This window comes from Protopterus annectens, chromosome 3.part1 (genome assembly GCF_019279795.1).
Source record: "Protopterus annectens isolate FY-2018-M chromosome 3.part1, PAN1.0, whole genome shotgun sequence".
NCBI classification, from domain to species: domain Eukaryota; kingdom Metazoa; phylum Chordata; order Ceratodontiformes; family Protopteridae; genus Protopterus; species Protopterus annectens.
This window is the reverse complement of record NC_056732.1, coordinates 1,150,711,109-1,150,734,328: the sequence shown is the minus strand read 5'-3', so window position 1 is coordinate 1,150,734,328 and position 23,220 is coordinate 1,150,711,109. Positions and strand designations below refer to the sequence as shown.

General features: G+C 40.2%; 1 protein-coding gene across 1 annotated transcript in view; it reads right to left on the bottom strand.

Moving 5' to 3' along the window:
* The window catches only part of COL22A1 (collagen type XXII alpha 1 chain), a 2,341,282-nt gene that overhangs the window by 381,417 nt on the left and 1,936,645 nt on the right, over positions 1-23,220 (bottom strand). The window contains exon 49 of the mRNA XM_044067281.1: positions 7,973-8,026. Within this exon, the coding sequence (XP_043923216.1) occupies positions 7,973-8,026 (54 nt within the window). The remainder of the gene's footprint in view (positions 1-7,972; positions 8,027-23,220) is intronic.

Here is a 23,220-nt window from a genome sequence, read left to right as displayed (position 1 = left end):
AAGGATAACCACAAGGCCTTTTTTAACTATGTCAAGAGTCTAGGGGCAAACTCTCAGATATGCTCCGAGCTAGTGCATAATGGCCATAAATACACTGAACCAACCGACATTGCCAACATCCTGGCTGACAAGTTCAGTGCAAACTTCACCCCCCCCCTTTCCACCAAAAGGGCTAGCACCCATCCCAGAAGAATGTGGCACTCCAGATATCTCAGACACACAAGTAAAGACAGCCCTTGTAAAGGCCAAAAACACAGCATCAATGGGACCAGATGCTATCCCAGGTTGTGTCTTACACGAGCTTCAAAATGAACTAACCCCCCCATCTCAAATCACTATTCAAACTCAGCCTCTCTACAGGCTATGTACCCAAAGAATGGCATACAGCAACAGTCGTACCACTCCACAAAGGTGGTGCCACAACTGACCCTGGGAACTATTGCCCTATAAGCTTGAATATTTTGGTCTGCAAAGCCATGGAACGCATTATCATGGAGCTCATTAACAGGGACATTGAGAACCTCCAGACACTGGACCCCACCCAGTTTGGCTTTGTTAAAGGCAGATCTTGCCTCCTGAACTTGGTCGACTTCTTCGAAACAGTCACCAAGGCCATAGATGAAGGGAAGGTGGTCCACACAGCATATCTGGACCTTGCTAAGGCATTTGACACCATCCAACACTCAGGAATCATAGACAAACTCACTAGCTTAAATATCAACCCCCATGTCACAAGATGGGTTGCCAATTGGCTCTCAGACAGAACCCACAAGGTAAGAGTGGTAGGCGCCATGTCTGACTCTAAACCAGTCACAAGTGGAGTCCCACAGGGCTCAGTCCTGGGACACCTCCTGTTCGGTATTTATTTCTCCGAAGTACAGGGAAAGGCGGAGGGACTGCAGCTAACCAAGTTCGCAGATGACTGTAAATTGGGTGCAATAATTGACTCTCCAGCTGACACAGACATCCTGCAAAAGGGTCTCACATAGATAAATACCTGGTGTCAAAGTCATGGCCTCAAGCTAAATGCCAAAAAATGCATAGTAATCCCATTTTGGAAAAACAAAGTACCTACAAACTACCACATAGATGGGAATCCACTAAGTACAGAAGAAGTAATTAGGGACCTGGGTACCCAAGTAGATAGCATGCTCTCCTTTGATAACCACATAGCCAAAACAGTCAGGAAATCCTTCTATGTGGCACACCTGATCACAAAGGGTTTCTCATCCAGATCCAAGGAGGTGATTGTGCCCCTTTACTCCTCACTCATTAGGCCCATAATAGAGTACAAAGCTCCATTTGGGATGTACCTCACTAGACACCTGCAACAACTAGAAAAACCACAGAAGTACCTCTCTAAGAGGATTAAGAGCCTTAAACAATTACCCTATGAAGCACGACTAAAAAAGCTCCAGCTCTTCTCAGTCGCTTACCGTCTGCTCAGAGGTGACCTATGCCTGACCTATAGGACCATGTCAAACCCTGAACTAATGGACATGCTTCACCTCAAAAAAATGAGATCCCTCAGAACCACTCGCTTTAGCGACTTGAACCTATGTTCAACAATAAACAGGACATGCTGGAGGAATAGATTCCTGTCCCAGTGACTCCCCTCACTCTGGAATAGAATCCCAATCCATATTCGACAGAGCTCCTTTCTGACCCTCTTCAAGAGAAATCTTGATGAGTGGATGGGTAATTGTAAGTTCTACCCTGGGATCACTTCAGGAGCCCTGTTGACAGATGCCCAGGTTACTAATCTAATGGGGAGGCGAAAGCCATCACTCTGTGGCTAGGCTTATAAATGATCATGGGCAGATAGTCTAGTATTTACCTATGAACCTATGAACCTATGAACTGCCACTGGAGATGGATGCTCAATTAGAACAAAAATGAAAACAACTAGTAATTCCAGATGCAGCTCTCTACAGCAAGCACATTTTCCCTTAAGAGCACACAGGGAACACACTCAATCCAGGGTCTGGGTTTCTATAACTGTCTCCCTCCCTGGTAATACTTCCCACTGATACTACTGTAGGGTTGAGTCCTCAGCTAAGTTTCCAAAGCAAGTCCTCCAGCACTCTGTGAAACCAGTGATTCATGTCCATGCACCAAGTAGCTGACACACATACACTTTGAGATTTGATTTTTACATAAACAGTCATGCACACCTGGGAAAGGCTGGCACAGATTTACAAGCTATGCCTCCCTTCTGCCAAGACTGTAAAGCAGTTACACTGCCACCAGACACCCCAAGACTAGCTACTCTAAGGCTCTTACCAGTCAAAGTGAACCCTGGCCAAAGACATTTGGAATGTGGTCCCTCTTAAAGCTCTGACTTGTGTGGACTGCCCAAGCAAGCATTGCTCCTCTATAACCACTCCAGGCATCACAATGGTTATGTTAGATGGATGTGTCTTTCTTAAAAGTGGCTTGTTTTGCATCCACTAAGATAAGATATAACTGCTGGTGATAGTTTGGTACCTTTGCTGTCTCCAGACAACTTACCACTTGCATACTGTTATTCCCATTTGCAGGGTCTTATACCTTTTGTTCCTCACCTTGCCTCTGTAGACATCTATATGATACATGGCCCCACTGGTTACATTTAAAACATTTAACCCTTGATTCTGGCTGAGGGACTGAACTAGTGGTTCCCCTGTTACTGGTGGACTCTGTTGTGGTGGTTTAGTCTACCAACCATGGCTCATTTATATCCATGTGCAGCACTGGGTATCCCTTTCCAGTGCAGTGATGCTCTGCTTGATAAGTAAGGATCCCCTTCCACTACCCACCCCAGCTCTCCTGCAGAGTTACCTTCTCAGTCTGCAAACCAGATTATCATGTCCTTGGGCAAAGTGCTAAGGGATTGTTTCCTCACCAAAAGGTCTGCCAGCCCTTCAAAAGTGGTGACCTGACACCCACTCACCCACCTATAAAAATAAGTGCTCAACTCAGCAATATAATCACACACTTTCATCAGCCTTGCATCTGTGCTCACAAAACTTTTTTTAAGCTTCAGGTGTTAACTTAAAACATTCAGGTAACATTTCTTTACTTTATCATAGTTTAAACAATCAATATTAGACAATTTAGAAACAGCATTTACAGCTTGATCACGGAGCAAGGGGTTTAGGAACTGTACCCAGAGCCCTTGGTCAACATTATACTGTTTATACACCCTTTTAAATACATGAATAAAACTATCAAACCCATCACCCTCTGTAAACTGTGGAAGAAATTTACTGACCTTTATTGCTTCTGGGGATCAGTTATTCCATTCCCCATTACCTCCATGACCCTGGTGAAGAGTCAGCATCTCCCTCTAATGTTGACGTTGCTTCTCATTTTCTTCAGCCTCTAAACACTGCAGTCTCTCTGCTGATTCTGCTACAGCCTCCAAATGCTACACTCTCTCTGCTGATTCTAATTCCATATGTTTGGCCTCCCCTTCAAGTCTATTTAACTATAGATGGATTTTTAAGTCCTCTGTGGAAAAGGTGAACTGTCCTGTTTCTGAGGACTGCAAATTCCCATCAACAGACTTGTTATCCTCCTGGTTGCTGGTCTGAGCTGTGACTAAGGTTGAAATCATTGACTCTTTAGTCAGGTTGGCAAGCACTAGTCCCTTGGCTTCACATACCTTGGCCAACTGGTTCTTTGTCATCTTCCCATAATCTTCTGCTGACTCCATTGCCTGCTTTCCCTGACTGCACTAAACTAAAAGAAAATAAATAAATAAAACTGCTGTGAAATGAAACTCTGAATGTTTACCTTGTGGCTGCTGAGAAGACACACGTTTAGTGACAACTATTTTCAGGCTGTAGAAGTTCAATTAATATCCCAGCACTGCTCACCAATATGTGATGTCTCCACTCTGGCCAGTAATCAAGGAGCCTGAATCTTCACCACTGACACTGAAGAGGGATGTTCACTTGGAATAAAAATGGATACACACAGTATTTTCAGATGGAGCTCTCTAACCAAGCACCATTTCCATTAAAAGCACTCAGGGAACACTCTCAGTCCGGGGTCTGAGTTTCTCTGTCTCCCTCCCCAGTAAGACTCCCCACTGGCACAGCTATAGGGTTGAGTCCTCAGCTGAGTGCACCAGCCAAGTCCTCCAGGACCATCTATGTGAAGCCAGTGCATAGTGTCTCTGCTCCAACTATTTGATATATATACACTTTGAGATTTGGTTTTCATACACACACACATACACACACACACACACACACACACACACACACACACACACACACACACACACACACACACACACACACACACACACACACACACACACACAAACCTGGGAAAGGCTGGCAGAGATTTACAAGCTATGCCCTTTTCTGCCAAGACTGTAAGGTAGTTACACTGCCTCCAGACACCCCAAGGCCAGCTACTCTAAGGATCTTGCAAGGGTACCCAATTATATTGAGTGAAATTATTATTAATACAAATGGTAGTCTGACCAACAGCAAGGCTATCATGAGTGGCCAGAGATGTCACCAAATATATATAAGTACTCTTAGAGATTAAAATTGTCTCTAAAAGACAAGCCACAATGAAAATTGTAAATATATTTAATAATTAATAAGAAAATGTCATGGAAATACTAAATATTTATTTACAACAAACACCAGAGTTTCAAATACAGGAAATATTAAAAATAACACAGATGGACAGGTTCACAGAGTTACAGAAAAAAAACTATACTTAATGAATCTCACTATGTTTTCCTGACTGATCTAAGGAGCTATTATTCCCTGGTTACTTACTACAGCAATGCAAGAAGAAGTAGGTGAGAGATCCTTCTTTGTCAAGTTACAAAAACAGAATGCTCCAAGACTTCAGCCTCACCTGGTATTAAACATTATTTTTAGTGATGGATTACAGGGGTGGCAGGTTGGCATAATGGTTAAGGTGTTAACCATTACAAAGATAAGGTACATGGTTTGATTCTCACATGGGATAATTGGCTAGCCTTAAAAAGGCCTCACCAAGGCAGTTAGGCTTGTACTAATCTATGAACCTATTAAATCTATGAATGACATCACATATATTTGGCATCTGACTTCTTGTTCCCATGCTTCCCCCCTTGGGTAGAAGCTGTCAGGATTTAGCACCCATGTGTAGATAATAGATAGAGTCTGAGCCTTGCTAAGATCTGCTGCAGCTTCTGGAAGTCATAAAAGAAGTTCAAACCTCCACACTTCCAGAGTAGCAGTTGGTTCACCCAAATGACAATGCAGGAAGCTTCCTAGTACAGACTTTTTGTCTCTGGCTGCATTGAGAACTGTAAGATACAATCTTTATGGCCTGAATTAAGTAATTTAGTTTCTTACTATTTTTCAAAGTCAAAATGCAGTGGTTAGCATTGTCGCCTCACAGCAAGAGGTTCTCCCGTTCGATTCTCGGCTGGAGTGCCTTCTGTGTGGAGTCTGCATGTCCTCCTCGTGATCGAGTGATGCTAAAGAAATGCAGGTAGGTGTGAGCATGAATGAGCTTGCCTTCTTTTGGGCTGGCAACTTGGCACCGTAAATATCCCCTGCCAATCATGAGCGGACCAGAGTTCCGCTGTGGCGACTAACCGGGAAAAGCCAAAAGACTATTTTTCAAAGTCAGGTGGATTGAGATTAATCTCTTTTCTTTCAGTATCCTCTGTTACAATATTTACATTTCAGCAGTTACAATAATACATGTACATTTCTTCTTCTATCCAGCAGGACACAATGTGGATAACATTTTAACTCAAGCAACTTTACAAATACATTTTAAACATAAGCATCTGTACAAATCAGTTTGATATTCAAATAACATATAATGTTTTACTAAATTTCAGCTAGCTATGCAGGCATATGTTATACATCCACTGCCCTACTTCTCCTGGCATAGCTGGCAATACTGCACATTGTCACAGCATGCACTCTACCATTGTTTGCAGTACGTTATATGCCCCTTAAGGGTTTGTGCTTCTGATGGCTATTTTTTATTCTATGAACAATAAGAGTTAGGTCCAATGTAAAAAAGCTTTTCTTCAGTTTTTATCTGTTTCAGTATTTACATTAATCTTGAGAATGCTTTTGCAAATGTTATTATATGGGTATTCTAGCTTTCTCATGGGTAAATCTGATTGAAGTATTATATGTTAAAAGTCAAAGAGAAAAACAATAATTATGTATAGAAATAACTATGAACTCATTAAGATCCATATCATCTGAGTCAGCTGCCTCCATGGCATGTAAGCATTTATACTTTTAAGGGATAATAGTGTTTATCTCAAACTGGAAAATATCTTATGTGAGCATTAAGAAGTCACTGCACTATTTAAATTCCATGAAGAGTCAAGATATTGAGTTTAAATTCTTGAAAAGTTTGCATTATACGCACTTCATAGACTTCCTTAAGGTTTTGAGTGTATTCATATTAAATGGGGAAGTTTTGAAGTAACTTACACTTTTCCCTGAGGCCTACATAGTCAGGCAATAATAAGGCATGAAGATTATAGCTGGACTGGGAATGACAATTTGCTGTCTAAATTTTTGCAGCAGGTTTGGAGCAGTAACTACTTTTAAGCAACAGTCTGGCTTCTGGCAGCTAAGCTTCAGTATGTGATTATGTCTAGCATTCATTGGTTTCTTGGTCTGCTCCACTTCCTGGGTCTTTCCATGTACAACAAAACACGCTATGAGAAGCATCACTTCCTTCATGCTGTTTATAGCCTCAGTTGTGAACAATATATATTGCATGATTCTGCTCTTCCAAATGTATCGTATGCTGGACAGGAAGGCTTCCATGGCTGCAGAAAGGGACAATTTTTAGACAATGGATTACACAAGGGTTGACACATTAGTAGATCCTCTGGTAAAACTCATCATTACAGACATCAATTGTTCCTCTTCTTCCACTGGGACCCCTATTCCCAATCTTTACCCTCAGCAGGGTGGGAAATGATAAAATATCAACTAAGCTGGTAGCTTATTTTAGTTAAAGTCAGTATAGTAGCTCCTTATCAAATATTTCTGCACTCAAGCTGAATTTAACAGCTGACTCCCTATTGGGGTAGGAAACTCTATTCAGGTCCTTAAAACATCAGGGTATATGTTTCACTGGGAATAAAGGATCCATTATTAATGTCCCAAAATTCTGTGCAGGCTGGATACTAATCATCTACTTTTCTCACTACTATAAGCTGAACGGTCTTTATTTAGGTAAATATTCTTTTGGAAATGATGTGTATTAGCAGAAAGGATGTTTGATACCCCTTTTCTTTAAAGATTTGACTGCAGAGCTTTGAAATTGACAATTGCCTACTATATTATTAAACATTATTACAGTTGTCAGTTAAGTTAACAATAGGAAATTATTGCAAAATGGGTAGCAAATGGAAATAACAACACAACGACATACCAATATGGTGTGTACTTCTCAGTTTAAAAAGTCTGCATAGACTGTTTTTTTTTTCTCTCTAGCAAAAGTGGCTATTTCACCATAGTATGCAGTGGAGACCTATAGTAATGAGTATGTTTAGAAACAGTGTGGTGACTGGACTACTGCAGGGCCTCTTAGAGGATATACTACATCCTTCTAATTTTACCACTACTAAAAGCATCTCAAAGGAGTCACCATATATACACCATATGTGTTTACATTATCTCACCCTCACAGTCCATGCAAAAGTCAATGGAAGTTGCTATTAAATGTCCTAATAGCAAAATCAGTCACCACATTTTACTAAAAAGCATTATCTGAGCAAACACAGATGTATAAACTTGTCAGACAAGGTGTAATTTGATTAAGAAAAGATAACACTATATGATTTATTGTTATAGCCTATGAGCAACCCATGTTTTAAAACACTAATGTAAATTCCTTCTTTTATGCTATCTTTCCAGTCAAATGTATTTTTCCCAATTTCATTTCTTATTTGCATGCATTTTGAACATAGATGGCAGTTAGGACTTACTATAGGTCCTGGTAGTCCTGGTGGTCCCGGCAGTCCTGGCATACCCTCCTTACCCTGTAAAGAATAAAACAGCACCAATTATGAATCTCCATAAACATATCTTGCAGTATATGCTGTACCCTTATGAAATGAAACCTGAAATGTGGATTCTAGTGGACTTGTTATGAAATCTAGATGAAATTTCATTAACATTAAAATAACCAGAAATAAAAAATGCAAAGGACTCATAAAACTCAGAATTACCAGTTTGCGTACACTGTAAAAAATATAGCTAAGTTGATGACTAGGAATTAGTTTTTGATGTATGAAAAACATTTTTGTATTACATAAACTGCAGACTTGAAAAGGAACCCTGTGTCACTAGACATCATACATAAACCCATGCATTCATTTCTTGTATTTGGACACCTACAGTTCTATGATGTGGGAAACTAGTCTGACTAAAGCTTGAAAAGTGGCTACCCATGTTAGCTGTTAAACACAACAGTCAGCTGCAAAAATGGACTGCTTATCTTTAGATGCTCTTCTAACGTGGTATACAGATCTGGTTCAGACTCTGCTGGCTTGCCATTGATTAATATGTTTTAGGAAAACATTTAAACAAAACCTTATCCTCAACTGGAATATCATATTTAACTCCGTATGATGTGAGACTCCTCACCCTGCATGCAGGAATCTTTCGGTCATTGAAAGTGTGATTATAGATCCTAAACAATACATACCATCACTGTAGCTGGATGCAGATCAGTATCTATGATATCCAGGTATGGCACACGCTTCAAGGGCTTCCATTATGAATGGCTAAAACACAATTGTTCATACACCTATCCCTTAGCCTCAGCTAATCAAGAGCACAATTAATATAATAACCCCTGCATTAAAAAAAAAAAATTAACTTGCAACGTGTAAGCTCTGTGACAATATTTTTCATGGAGCTTTCTTCCCCTGGCCTCCACTGAAAACGGTCTCTTCATTGCCCAGTGGATTTCCCTGGTCATCAAAATGAAATACATAAATAAATAAATAAATAAAAATGGAGTCCAGGAATGTGGAACCTCATTGTCTTCATCAGATTACAACTAAAAATATAAGCAAAAAAAGGCAAATTTTATATATTAAGCCAAGCACCAAGTGGTTAAAGAAGTGCACTTATGTCCAGCCCTTGGAACTTTTGATAGGCAATAAACAAACTTTCCAGACATGGTAAAGAGCATCTAACCGTCTTACTCTGATTTTTGTAGTTCTCGTCTCTCTTATCCAAGTAAATTAATTTTTTTGTCCCTCTCCATCTGTCTTCTGCACATTTCTTGATACAAAGCATAATTTTATCCATGAGAGACTTTTTCTTATTTAGCAATATTGCTGGGAGACAGGCAGTTCCACAAAGCACAGGGATAAAGCCCTGAATATGGCATACACATCCCACATTTGAATAGTGGCCTGAGCAATGGAAGAGATAGTTGGGGTAGGTAGGTAAGAGATGAAGTACAGCCTGTTGACCTCTGTCTGGCAGAAGAGTTGGGAATATATAACAGGGGTAAAAATTCAGTTCTCAAAAAGTAGATGAGATCTGCATTTGACTGGATGTGTTTGTCTAATAGAGAGGAAGGGCCTAGTATGCCTTCACAGGGTCTATATTATGAAACGAAAATCCCTAAGCATGAATACCTAAACGTCACCCCCCCCTTACCGAGAACAGCAAAAATCCCGAACGCACTAAATTGCGAATAAAAAATATGGACCTGCAATAGTCAGCCAGCCCCACCACCTGCTACATACTACCTACCTAACTGTGCACTCTCCTTAACCTCTCCATAACCCTAAGGTCCGTAACTACCGCACACTTCCCCTACACACATGCACAAACAAAATAAATAAAACACATACATACATTTAAAAAAAAAACTACCTCCAACACTATACTAAACCCCACATACACGACTAACTATGCACTGTCCTTAACCCCTCCCTAAACCTAAGGTCCGTAACTACTGCACAATTCATCTACACACATACACCAAAACAAAATAAATAAAACACATACATACATTTAAAAAACACCTACTTCTAACACTACACTAACTCTTACATACATTACCTATCTATGCACTTACCTTAACCCAAATCCTAACACTAAATTCCTATCTATCACATACTTACCTTACGGAGCTATACCGCAGATGGGCCAACCAAAACAAACCGACATTTCGAACTTCACAGTTTTGAACTTTTGTGGTTTACATACTTTGCACAACACGGGCCGACGTCTTCGTATTTACCTAAAGGAATCTTTGCTCTTGTAATAGGAATCCCCTTCACAAAGGGTCACTGGGCACCCACCTTTTGGAGATCATTGGATATGAACCAGGGAAAATCTTAAGACTAAAGAGAAAACTTTTTATTCTTAGAAAGGGTAATCCTTTACCCCTCAATCTAAGGAGAACAGATAAGGATTTTATAAACTGCTAAATAGGGTGTTAAGGGAGCTGGTTGGGGTGCAAGCCCAAGAATATTACAAGCTGTCACACAGAGCATTAAGGGATATGGTAGAGTAATAAGCCCAAGGATATCATAGGCTGTCACATGGAGGTGCAAATGAAATGGAGAGGAAAGCAAGCCCAAGGATATTCTAAACCATGTCACAGGGCATTAAGGCAAATTATGGGGGAAAGTCCAAAGATATTGTAAAATTTCACAAAGTGCATTAAGGGAAACGGTGAGGGATAAACCCAAGGATATTAAATAACTGAAACACACAATGTTTAGATTAAAGGTGGGGGATAAACACATGGCTATTATAAACTGTCACATAAAGTGCTATGGGAAGATAGGGAGATAAACCCAAGTATATTATAAACTGTCACACAGAGTGTTGAGAGAAATGGTGGAAAGATAAGCCCAAGGATATTATAAACTAATAAACCCAATGATATTACAAACTGACATACAGTGTGTTAAGGAGATTTAGGTATGAATAGCTGTTTGAACACATTTTACAGTTTATCTTGGGATTGCGCAAGAACAGAGCCAGATTTTGGCCAGAAAGTCTTTCAGAGTGGTTTTAAAGGACTGGAGGGAGATTACTGACCTGACAGATATAGGTAAGGAGTTTTAGGAATTGTGGTACAGATACAGCCCATGCCCAGCAGATAAGATAAGTTGTGGACAGAAAGGAGTTTTTGGTCACTGGCTTGTAATTACCAGTTGGGAACATGGTTGTGTAAAATGGTATTTAATGCTGGACATGCAGATGGATACTAGGCAATTTTATTGGTGGTAAGACACTTTGTATATGTTAGTTGATGGGGTAGTTCTAACCAATTTAGGCTTTTTAGTGCTTTACAGTGGTGGGTTCTGAAAGGGATATTTGCTGCAAATGTATCCACTTTATTATAACATATTCAAGTTTTGATTTTTGTGATACCCGGAGGTTAGTAAAGATGGGAGCACCATGAAGCAGTGAAGGGAGGAGGTAAGTAGTGGCAAGTGAAGTTTGAGTTATGATGGTGAGAAAGGTTTTGGCTCTGTAAAGCATCCATAGCTTTTGGTCATTTTTTCAGTGCAGTTTTATATATGTAGGTCAAATTTAAGATTATAACCCGTTATCATCCCTAATAAATTGATGTGAAAAGTGATTTCAATGGTAGTATTATTGAGACTGCAGACTTTGAATTTAATTTTTTCATAAGAGAGGGATTTGGGAGAAAGAAGTATTTTTTTGGGGGGGTCAGGGCAGTTGAGCATGAATTATTTATTATAAAGCCATGTTTCGGTGGCTATTAAAGGTTCTCAAATTTTTTTTTTTGGAGATGTACCAGGTTGTCAGATGTGCATATGAGTGTGGAGACATCTCTGTATTGTAGTAGGGTGGCCTGTTGAGTGGATGCATGGTGGGTGTTAGTGAGAATGTTAAAGAGGATGGGACCAAGAACAGAGCCTTGTGGTACACTGGTAGTGACTAGGTGATATGCAGAAAGGGTGCAGTGCTATTTTGCTGACAGATACTTATTGGACAGGTAGCTTTTATACCATAGAAGGGTGGGTTAAGATCTAGTGGGGACTTTTAAAATAGAAGTTTGCATTGACAAACTGTATTGAGGACTGTAGACAGGTCTAGAAATAAGGAAGAGACTAGTTTGCCATTATCGTTTACCTTACTGAGAGTATCAATAAAGGTTAGAAGTGCAGTGCTAGAACTATGGAAGGGATGTAGACCGTGTTGTGTGGGGGATAGGAGTTCTTCTTGGAGGAGATAGTTCAGCAAATGTTTTTGAATACATTTTTCAAGAATTTTGGAGGGAGAGTGTAAAAACTGCTATATATATATATATATATATATATATATATAGATAGATAGATATAATATATATATATATATATATATATATATATATATATACATATATATATATATTTTATATTGAATTTTCTCCTTTTTGTAGAGGGATAATATGTGATTTTTTTCTCCAGATAGAGGCAATGTAGGATTCCTGGATCAACCTATTTATAAGGAATGAGGCAGGAGTCTAAGGCACTTGCTTGGAAGGTCATCAGCTGAAGAAGAGCTTGTTTGAGTTTGTTTAAGAGTAATTTTAATTAAGATGTGGGTAAAGGTTTGAAGGAGAAAGTGGATGTGATATCTGTCTCTTTAGCAGGGTTGGTATTGTATGTTGGGGAAGCCTTGGTTGGGGATACTGTACTATGAAATAAGAGTTGAATTCTATTGCAGTTTAAGGTGGTGAGTTATTGGGAGTGGGGTTATGGTTGAATTTTTGGCCAGGATGTATGATTTATTTAATGGCTGACCAGAATTGTTTTAGGGCTGTGTTTACTATTGTTCTAAAAGCTGATAAAGTTTATTTTTTTCTTCGTGAATTTGCTTGTTGCTACAGTTGCAGAACATTCTGACATTTTTGAGATACTGTGGTGTTTTATATTTTTGCCATTGTTTCCACAATTTATCTCTATCCTGCATTAGCATTCTACTTTTCTGGATAGCCAAATTCCATTATTTTATTTCAGTCTCTTCCTTCTAAGAGGTGCAAGGCTATTTAGAACATTTAGGAAAGTTGTACTGAACTCATTTACACCATCATCTAAGGTGACAATTTTTAGAATATGCCATATGATATATAATAGGGTAGTAATGAATATTTCTGGGTTAAACCTGTCAGGTTGTGAGTTGCAGTTTAAGTGCATCTGTGAGAGGTCTGATTATGAGGTTGGAAAGACTAAGGGTGGTGTAGTCTCTATCTTCATTATAGACAGTCACTCTTCCAGACTGGTTTACCAGCATGATGCACTGGAATTACTGCAGCTGCTACTGACAGTTGGCAAGACACCCATCCAAGTTACAGCCAGCTATAGACCCCCTCCATGAGTCAGGATACCCACTCCTCCTACCTGAACCTACTTGACTCCATCAAGATACTCCCTAACACCCTGATCCTTGGTGATTTCAACTACCCCACCATAGACTGGGTGACCTATTCCTGCACTAATGCACTCACCCAATGATTCCTTGACTTCATTAATTCTAACACACTAGACTGGCTTGTCTCACTCCCCACAGGGGGAGATAATATGGTTCTCACCAACATTGGTGACCGGTGCACCACTCCCATAGTATGTTCTTCTCTAGTGAGATCAGATCATCAGTCTGTTTCATTCAAAGTTTTTATCTCACCCAACCCCTCCCCAGTCATAACCAGGCTAAAAAACTTCTCAAAAGCTGACTACACCCTCCTAAGGCAGGGTATCAGCAGCTTCACACCACCACCCCCCTCAGAGAATGCAGACAACTATGTTGAACAGCACGCCAGTGCAGTATACAAGCACCTCTACAACTGAATGGACTCAGCTATAACCAACAGAACTAAAACCTGCTCCTCAAGGAAACACAAACATGTCTGGTGGACATCCTCTATCAACAGGCTTTACAACAAAAGGAAGTAACTGTTGTCCAAGGGTAAAAAGGAACAAATCCCAAATTGGAAAAACTCCTTCCTCCACCTGAACAAGCAAATTAGATCACTAGTAAAAAACTCCAAAGCCAATTATGAGTTGAAACTAGCCTCTGAAACAGGTTCCTATTAGATGATCGAAGATGCATTCTTTTGAATGTGTCTTGGTCGAACTTGAAAAGACAAAAAGCCAAAATGACAAAGCGGCATATAAGCAAATTCTTTCCCTGGGAAAGAAATCACTTAGCTGCATCTGTTACTTTGCTGTTTTCGTCACTGTAGTGCGATCTCAGAGTTGGTATATTTAAGTAGAGGGGTGTGGGGGGCAAAGCCCCCCACTTTATGTTATAAGTGTAATTATTTTTTTTTTTTGGAACAGCAATTTTTTTCCCTTGGAAAAAAATTGCTGTTCTAAGCATTCGAGTTTGTAAGCTTTCGCTTATATGGGGTCGATAAATCATAGTTCTGTTTTCTAAGCATTCGATGATTTAATATAGACCCTTTGAAATAAAGGGAAACCACAAGTCCTTCTTCAGTTATGTTAGGAACCTCCATGGCAAAGCCCAGGTTGGTTCCAAATTAGTACTTAATGGTACCACTTACACTGATCCTGCTGACTTAGACAACCTGCTGGCTGATAGGATCAGCGCAAACTTCAGCCCCTTATTGTCTCCCAAAGGCACAGTCAACATCCCCGATACTTCTTCCACACCTCACATCTCCATAGATCAAATGTTATAGGCCCTATCCAAGGCAAAGAACACAGTTTCCATGGGACTTGATAATATCCCAGGCTGTATTCTGCACCATCTCCAGCAAGAACTAGCTTCACCACTGAGCACCCTATTCAACCACAGACTAATTACAGGCATCATTCCAGCAGAGTGGAGAACTGCCATTATCATCCCCTTGCACAAAGGTGCTGCCACTACTGACCCGGGAAACTATTACCCCATTAGCTTGACAAGTCTAATCTGTAAAGCCATGGAGTGTATTATTATGGATCTCATAAACAAGGACATAGGCAATCTCCAAACACTTGACCCCACCCAATTCGGATTCGTCAGGGGAAGATTTTGCCTATTGAACCTAGTTGACTTCTTTGAGATTGCCACCAAGGCCCTGGATGAGGGAAAGTCAGTACATACAGCTAACCTTGACATGACCAAAGCCTTTGACACAATCCCCCACTCAGGCATCATTGATAAGCTAACACAACTTGGTGTAATCCCTGTCTCATCAGATGGGTGGCAAACTGGCTCACAGATAGGACCCACAAGCTCAAAATAGGTGCCACCACCTCCGACAGCAGACTTGTCACTAGTAGTGATCCCCAGGGATCTGTGCTGGGATCCCTACGGTTCTACTTTTCAGAGGTCCAGGCAAAGACAAAGGGCTTGTGGCTGACCAAGTTTGCAGGTGCTGTCATGTACTCCCCAAATGACGTTAACATACTGCAGCGCTACAAATAACTAGCTATAGCTACAAATAACTGATGCCAAAGTCACGGCCTTAAGTTTAATGCAACAAAATATATTATCATACCATTCGGCAAAACACAGCCCCTAATGATTACCACATCAATGGCAACTCCCTAAGCACACAACCTATGATAATCTCACATTCGACCATCATGTGGCTGCAGTGGTCAGAAAAGCCTTTTACTCAGTTCATCTCATAAGTAAAGGGATTGCATCCAAAAAAAGGAGGTTATTACCTCTCTACTCCTCCCTCATTAGACCCATAATTGAGTATAATACCCCATTTGGTATCTACCTCTCCAAACAACTGCACCAACTGGAAAGGCCTCAGAAATACCTCACAAAGAGAATCCATGGCCTCCAACACCACTCCTATGTGGACAGGCTCAAATCAATATCACTTTACTCTGTATCATACAGATTTCTCAGAGTTGATCTGTGTCTCGCCTATAAGGAAACATCGGACCCTGCCCTACTAGAGATGCTCCATATCCGTAAGTCTAACTACTCACACATTACCTGCATAATAGGCCTAAATCTAATATGAGACATCAACAAAACCTACTGGAGAGACATATTTGTCTCCCAAAGGCTGCCCCATCTCTGGAATAGACTTCCCATACATGTTAAACAGAGTACCTCGCTGACCCTCTTCAAGTGCAACCTTGACGAGTGGATGGGAAACCACAAATTTGTCCCAGGGGTTCCACCTTTGTCCCTCACTGACAGGGGTGACAGGTGCTGACTGAGGTTTCTTTTTTGGGGATAAACTCTTGGCTAGGCTTGTAAGGGCCCCCAGGGCCATTAGACTAGTAACCTCCTATGATCCTATACAGATTGGATATGGTCACTGAGAGAGTCTGAAAATGTACCTGCGTTTGTGAATTTGCTAGGGTCTCATAGTAGGATCCAGTCTAATAATGAATTTGATGTCTTGTTATAATGTGCAAGGCTAGTAATTAGTTGTGAGAAATTGCTTAAGTTCATGCTTGATGTAGGGGAGTAAGAAGTTATATCCAACCAAATTATACTGATATTGACAACATCTATTACAAATTTTTCTTGTGGAATTGTTATGGATATCCAATGTAGGATATCTTCCAGTGTAGCTATATTGTTACCAGGAGAGACAGTAGTTCATATTTGTTTATATTTGTTTATTTTTTGAAAAGTAATAAAAGTGAATGTGGTGGTAGTTGTGAAATATTAAAGCAATGCCACCACATTTCCTCTTTATATGGTCATTACAGATGATATTATAGCCAGTCAGTTTCAACAAGAATAACATGCTTGCATTGTACAATCCAGGCAACTTGTTTGGAAGTTTTATTTTTTATGGTTCTAATACTTATGGTGCAAAATTTAGATGACTATGATTGGTGGTTGATCATTGCGGGAAGTACTGTGTGGAAGATAATTGCCCTGATGTTGGTTGAGGTAAGTGGGTCCAGGCTTACGGTGAATGTCTCCTCCTAGGAGGATTTTAGTTTACTGAGGTATTAATGATTCTTGTTTTTTGGAGAGTATTTTTCAATTAATTTTATTTTGGTTTGAGGTGAAATGGAGTTAATCAGTCCATATTTGGGGTAAAGCTGAGGGGCACCATTAAACAGGTTTGGTGCAATGTGTGGAGAGTTTAAGGAGGAAGTATGGATAGGTGGTTGGGACAGAGTATGAAAGATGTTAAGAGCTATTCTTGAGTCAAGGTAGAACGAGACATGGCTCAACAGGAGAAGACAAATAGAGGCAAAGCTGAGGAGTAGCACAGAGAGTAGATCTGTATTTTACTGATCCCAGGCAGTGCCGAAGTGAGAATCAAGCAGGAAGCAAGACATTTCAGTGGTGTAAGACATCTGGTGGGGGGGGGAGTCTGCAAGCTGGTGGAAAAGAAGTATTTTTTATGAAGAAAGAGAGTTAGGTTGTGGTAACTTATGTTTCTGGAATGTGAAAAATAGAGGGGTTTGAAAAGATAGTGCATGAATGTAGTCAGGATAGGAAGATAGGAATTAGTGAAGGTTATAATGAAAATTGAGTAGTACTTAGGGTTTGAAAAAAATAGAGTATGAGGATGCAGTTAAGATTGAAGTAATGAGAGTTATGAAGAAAATTCAGTAGTGCCTCGGGTACATTTAGAATCAGATACATTTTTTTAAAGATCATTCACTTTTTTATAAATTCACTTTTAATCAAAAAAAAAAAAACCTCCAAATCTTATCTCATATCCATCTGTGAAAAACAAATACCTCTTACCTTGCTTGGGAAGCTCATCAGTAAAACCAAAAAAGTCTAGCATGGTTTGTCCAAGTTTCATAGATTCAGAGATTCATTAATATCCCAAGGTTACTGAGCCTTATGACTATTTACACTTTGCCAGTCGACTCCTTCATGCTATACTAGTCAAGTGTATACAATATTTGTGGATAACCATTCAGTCATCTAGGTTATATTTAAAGGGATATAATGAGTCATACCATGTAGCATTCAAGGGGAGTTTATTCCAGAGGTTTGAGAGGTGCTGGGTATACCTTGGGTTTAATAACATCCAAATCAACATAAAAGTAAAATAAGCAAAGCATCTTGTCTTAGAGTATTTTAAGTCTGTATTGAAAGCAGGTATTATCCAAACTACCACAGATATAACTGCTGTCATGTGCTACTGTCACAGATACAACTGTTGTCATGTGCTATTGAAAAACCAGGAAAGCACATGTTCTTATCCTGTATGCAGGCTAGCAAAGACAAAATGGAAAAAGGGAGTCTGAGCACATCTCATTTGTAGCTGCTCCTGTCCCGTCATATCTTCACATTTAGTTACTCAGGCAGATTACCTAAGGAGTAAGTTTTACTTTTGCATAAACATAAATCATTAAACCAAATTTAGACATATCTCAGAAAATGGGGAGGGTGTACAACCAGTGACAGATTTGTTTGTAATCCAGTCAAAAAAAACTCCATTTGCCATTTGTACCCAAAGAGGTAATTTGGTTATAAATTGAAGTCACTTCCAACTATATGTGTTCTCTCTGCCCCTTTCATACAATATGTTCTAAATAGATAAACAGTAGAGAAATGTTCATCTTATTATAATGCCTTCCTTTTGGTTGAGATAACCTTAATTATTTGGCTGCAGCAAGCTTCAGAAATGTTTTACCTAGTGAAAGAGCATGGCCATTCTTCACAACCTGAAATTTTATAGATTGCCAGTTCAGGAATTTAGAAATGGCTTCTCCTATTTTCAGAAGATGGCTTATCTGCTTTAAAGGAATACAACAGACATTTAGATAAAAGATGAAAATTGATAAAATGTTAAAAACATTCTATCTGATGCCATGGATTTACCGTTTGCATTCAAACTTAGCTTGGTTATAATCAAAGAGTTTCAGTGAAGCTGTACCTTGGTTTGTGACCATATATTTACGAAGGATTGCAAAGTGGACTGTAATATGGAACTGCTACACATTTTTCCTTAGCACTGCAGGTTTTGCGAATTAGTATCGCCCTCCTATTTGAGAGTGTTGTGGAATTTTTCCCATCGCTCCACCATACAAACATATCTATGATACAGGGGACAGCACAGATGTGTGAAGCACTCATTTCAACAGTAGATAGTGAAGTCAAATAGATACCTGATATTTGATTCCATTTTATTTATCTGATCTCATAGTTCCTTACTAAGCATTTCTGTCATTATTAAACATTTTTTTTCTTATAGACATCAGTATTACTTTTTCATTTATAGCAAACCATAAACAAAACCCAATTTAAATAGAATTATTCTAGCAGTGGAATACTGGCGTAAAGAGTAGACAAAGAAAATGAGTGGGTGCAGAAATGATGCATGGCCCCACAGCTCTTTAAACAACACATATTGAATTGTATGTTATCCAACAACTATGGTCATAATGCTGACCATTATCAAAAGTGTGCCTCAGTGGTTAGTGTACAACAAAAGCAAAGTAAAGTACAGAGGAATCAGGCAGAGAAAATACCAGAAGGAGAAGCACAACAACAATCATAGTTATGCTGAATATTTAATCAAATGCATAATGTGGTTCTCAAAAAAGTGTAAAGAAGTTCAGAAAAAGAGACAGGTACATTCAGGAATGATAATGTTATAAACTAAAAATTATATGACAAAAATAAAAACATTAATCATGTTAGAGAAACTTTGGAGAAATTTAAAAAAAGGAAATAATATATCCTGGGAAAATAGCTTGGTACACTGATGCATAAGTACAATCTGGAAAAATGGCAGTTGATGTTTTTTACAAATCTTATTACATGAGAATATTCCAGTGGTGTAACGGCATAATGCTCTGACTCTGGCCCATCTGACATGAGTTTAAACAGTGGTTCAGGCACTGGAGAACTCAGGCAGGGCCCATCCTGGTGAAGAGCAGGAAAACAGCAGCGCAGTCTCTCCTGTGAGTGGACAGGGCAGTCATGCTGATGTAATCTCAATGCAACTGAGAGTTGCTGCAGCACTAATACCCATTGTAAGTCCCATCCACAGAATGCCACAGATAAATGTACAAAGAGGTAGGTCAAAAAGATAAAAACATTCTCAAATAACCTCTGATTGCTGCCTGTATGATAGCTCTTCCCAAGTGACCCCCACCCTCGATGATGACAGAACAAATGGGCAATTGGTGACAAGGGAAGTGATGATTATCAGGCAGCAGAGGCAAAGGGAAAATTATTAAATGAATGGTTGCTTGTAAGTGGAATGAACAATAAGGAATTGTATAGACGAATTACAAAGGTTTTCTTGTGTAAAAAGGAAGTCTTAGGAAAGTAGAAAGTCCTCTTCTTACTAAACAGTGGCTACATAATTTTATCTTTTTTTTTAAGTTTTATTAATAGTAAAAAGATACATTTTTGGATAACAGAAAAAGTGTCTCGAGGTGACTATATCCATCAATCACAAGCCAGTATATCTGGCACTGAGAAGGATGTCTGCACAAACCCACAAACACCATACCTCTAATACCACCAGCACAAGTACAGTACAGTCCTACATATGTGGAGGTTCTCAACAAAAACATACTTAAACAAAAGAGACCTCCAAGGCAAAAGCACACATGCACATCACAACCCACCACACCAAGCACCATACATAATAAACATGCCTGTGTCTCACAGCCTCTAAGTCCCAGCCACAACCCAACATACTAGTCATAGAAGACTCTATTGTGAGACACACAGATGTGCCCCTCACCAAGCTAGATATGGGAAAGGTCACAGTAAGATGCTTGTCAGGTTCTAGAATCCACCATATCACTCATGCACTCAAGCCTCTCAACAACAGGTACTGTTATGACTTTGTCATAGTCCATGTTGGTGTGAATGACTTGAGATGTACCTCTCTGGACTATAGAGACATGATTGAGCTCACTGAATATGTGTCCCAGGCAGGTATGTCCCTAGCCTTATGTCGCATCCTACCATCACCCAGAATGATCCCTCAATACAAACAGAAAATGATTGACTTTAACAATTGGCTTAGTTACTGGTGTCATTCCAAGGGGATCCAGTACCTGACAGCCTTGGAGGACATGATTGACAGACCACGATACTTTGCCAGAAATGGCCTTCATCTGTCTCGACTGGGCTTCAGGCTTCTGGCAAAGGCTCTTTCCTCCCCATAGTGCCTTTTTGAGCCAAATCATGAGGACAAAATTACCAATGTGAAAAATTCTTCTAAGCAAAATGTAACGGTCATGCTGCTAACTGTTTGGAATCTTAACATGGAAACTGTACTCACTGCCACCTGGAAGATACTGGCATTTGTGCAGTCACTGAAACCTTGTTCAAAACTGTGGAGAGCACCCCAGCCTTACCAGGTTACTTGTCCTACCATACTTTCAGACCCAAATGGAGGGCTACAAAGCCAAAGGAGGTGGAGTTATAATATTTATCAAAGAGCTACACACCTCCAGGCTGGTCAAACAGTAATGCACATAGGAGTCACTCCAGGTGCAGTTAACTGTTGACAAAACACCTATTCAAATCATAGTTAGCTACATACCCCCAACCACGTGTCAAGAGGCCCACTCCACCTATCTGGACTTACTTGCATCCATCAAGATTCAACCCTCTACCCTGATCCTGGGTGACCTTAACTACCCAACCATAGAGTTGAAGACCTATTCTCACTCAGACACGAATGCCCAGAGATTCCTTGACTTCATCAGTGCGAATGCATTGGATTAGCTAGTCAACACCTCTACAGGAGGTGGAAGTATCCTGGACCTGGTACTAACCAACATGAGTAGTCACTGTAGCATCCCTACAGTGTCATCCTTCTTGGTATGATCTGACCATAAAGCAAATCACTTTCAAAGTCAGAATCTCACCTGCCTCCCGCCCACCAGGGTCAAACAAAAAAACTTTTCCAAAGCTGACTACAACCTCCTGAGAGCAGGCATAAGCAGCTTCACAGGCACCATCCCTTCAGTTGGAACTAGTACTAATTTCCAAGCCTACACCAAAAAACTATACGAGCACCTATAAAGCTGCATGGACTCAGCAAAACCTGAAAGGACAAAATCATCTTCCTCAAGGAAGCGTAAACCTGTCTTGTGGACAGCAGCAATAACAAAACTCTATAAGAAAAGGAAAAACAAATTGCTGTCCTGAACAAGAAGGAGCAGGTGCCATGTTGGAAGCAATCTCTCCTTTGAACAAGCACATAAAGTCATTGGTAAAATCCTCTAAGGCTAACTTCAAGTCCAAATAGGCCACATCCACTAAGGACCATCACAAGGCCTTCTTCACATATGCCCACAATCTCAAAGGTAACTCTGGTAATCTGCTCTGAATTGGTGGCCAAGAATACCACATACACAAATGCCATAGATTAAGTGAACCTGCTTGTAGACAAGTTCAGTGAAAACTTCACCCCCTCATCCTCCCATCAGTAAACTAGGACATCCCCAGCACCTGTCCGCTCCCCTCATCACCAGGGAGCAGGTCATTAATGTCCTCTGAAAGGCAAAAAATACAGCCTCCATGAGTCCTGACAACATCCCTGGCTGTGTCCTACATGAATTCAGCAAAGAGTTCTCAGCAGAACTAGGTGCCCTATTCAACCAAAGCCTGTGCACCAGCTTCAACCCAGCAGAATGGAGGACAGCTTCTGTCATCCCTCTGCACAAAGGTGGAGTGGCCACTGACCCAGGCAATTATAGGCCCATCAGCTTAACTAGCCTGATGTGCAAGGCCATAGAATGCATTATCATGGACCTTATTATCAAGAACATTGGCAACCTCCAAACACTTGATCCCACACAGTTTGGTTTTGTCAAAGAGAGATCATGCCTGTTAAACTTGGTTGCCTTCTTCGAAACAGTCACCAAAGCCATGAATGAGTGGAAGACAGTGCACATCACCTACCCTGACCTAGCCAAAGCCTTCAACACTAATCCTCACTTGGACATAATAGATAAACTCTCCCAGCTAAGCAATAACCCGTATGTTACCAGATGGGTAGCTAACTGGCTCACTGATAGAACCCACTCAGTCAAAATAGGGGAAGCCACCTCTACTAGTAGACCCATAGCAAGTGGCACACCACAAGGACTGGTCTTTGGGCCTCTGCTATTTGGGATATACTTTTTTGAGTTGCAAGCCAAAACCAGTGGTCTGAGCTGACCAACATTGCAGATGACTGCAAGCTGGGTGCTGTCTTAAATTCCCCTAGTGATGTGAACATCCTCCAAAAGGGCCTCACCCAAACTAATGACTGGTGCCAGAAACATGGCCTCAAACTGAATGCCAAGAAATGCATCATTATCCCCTTTGG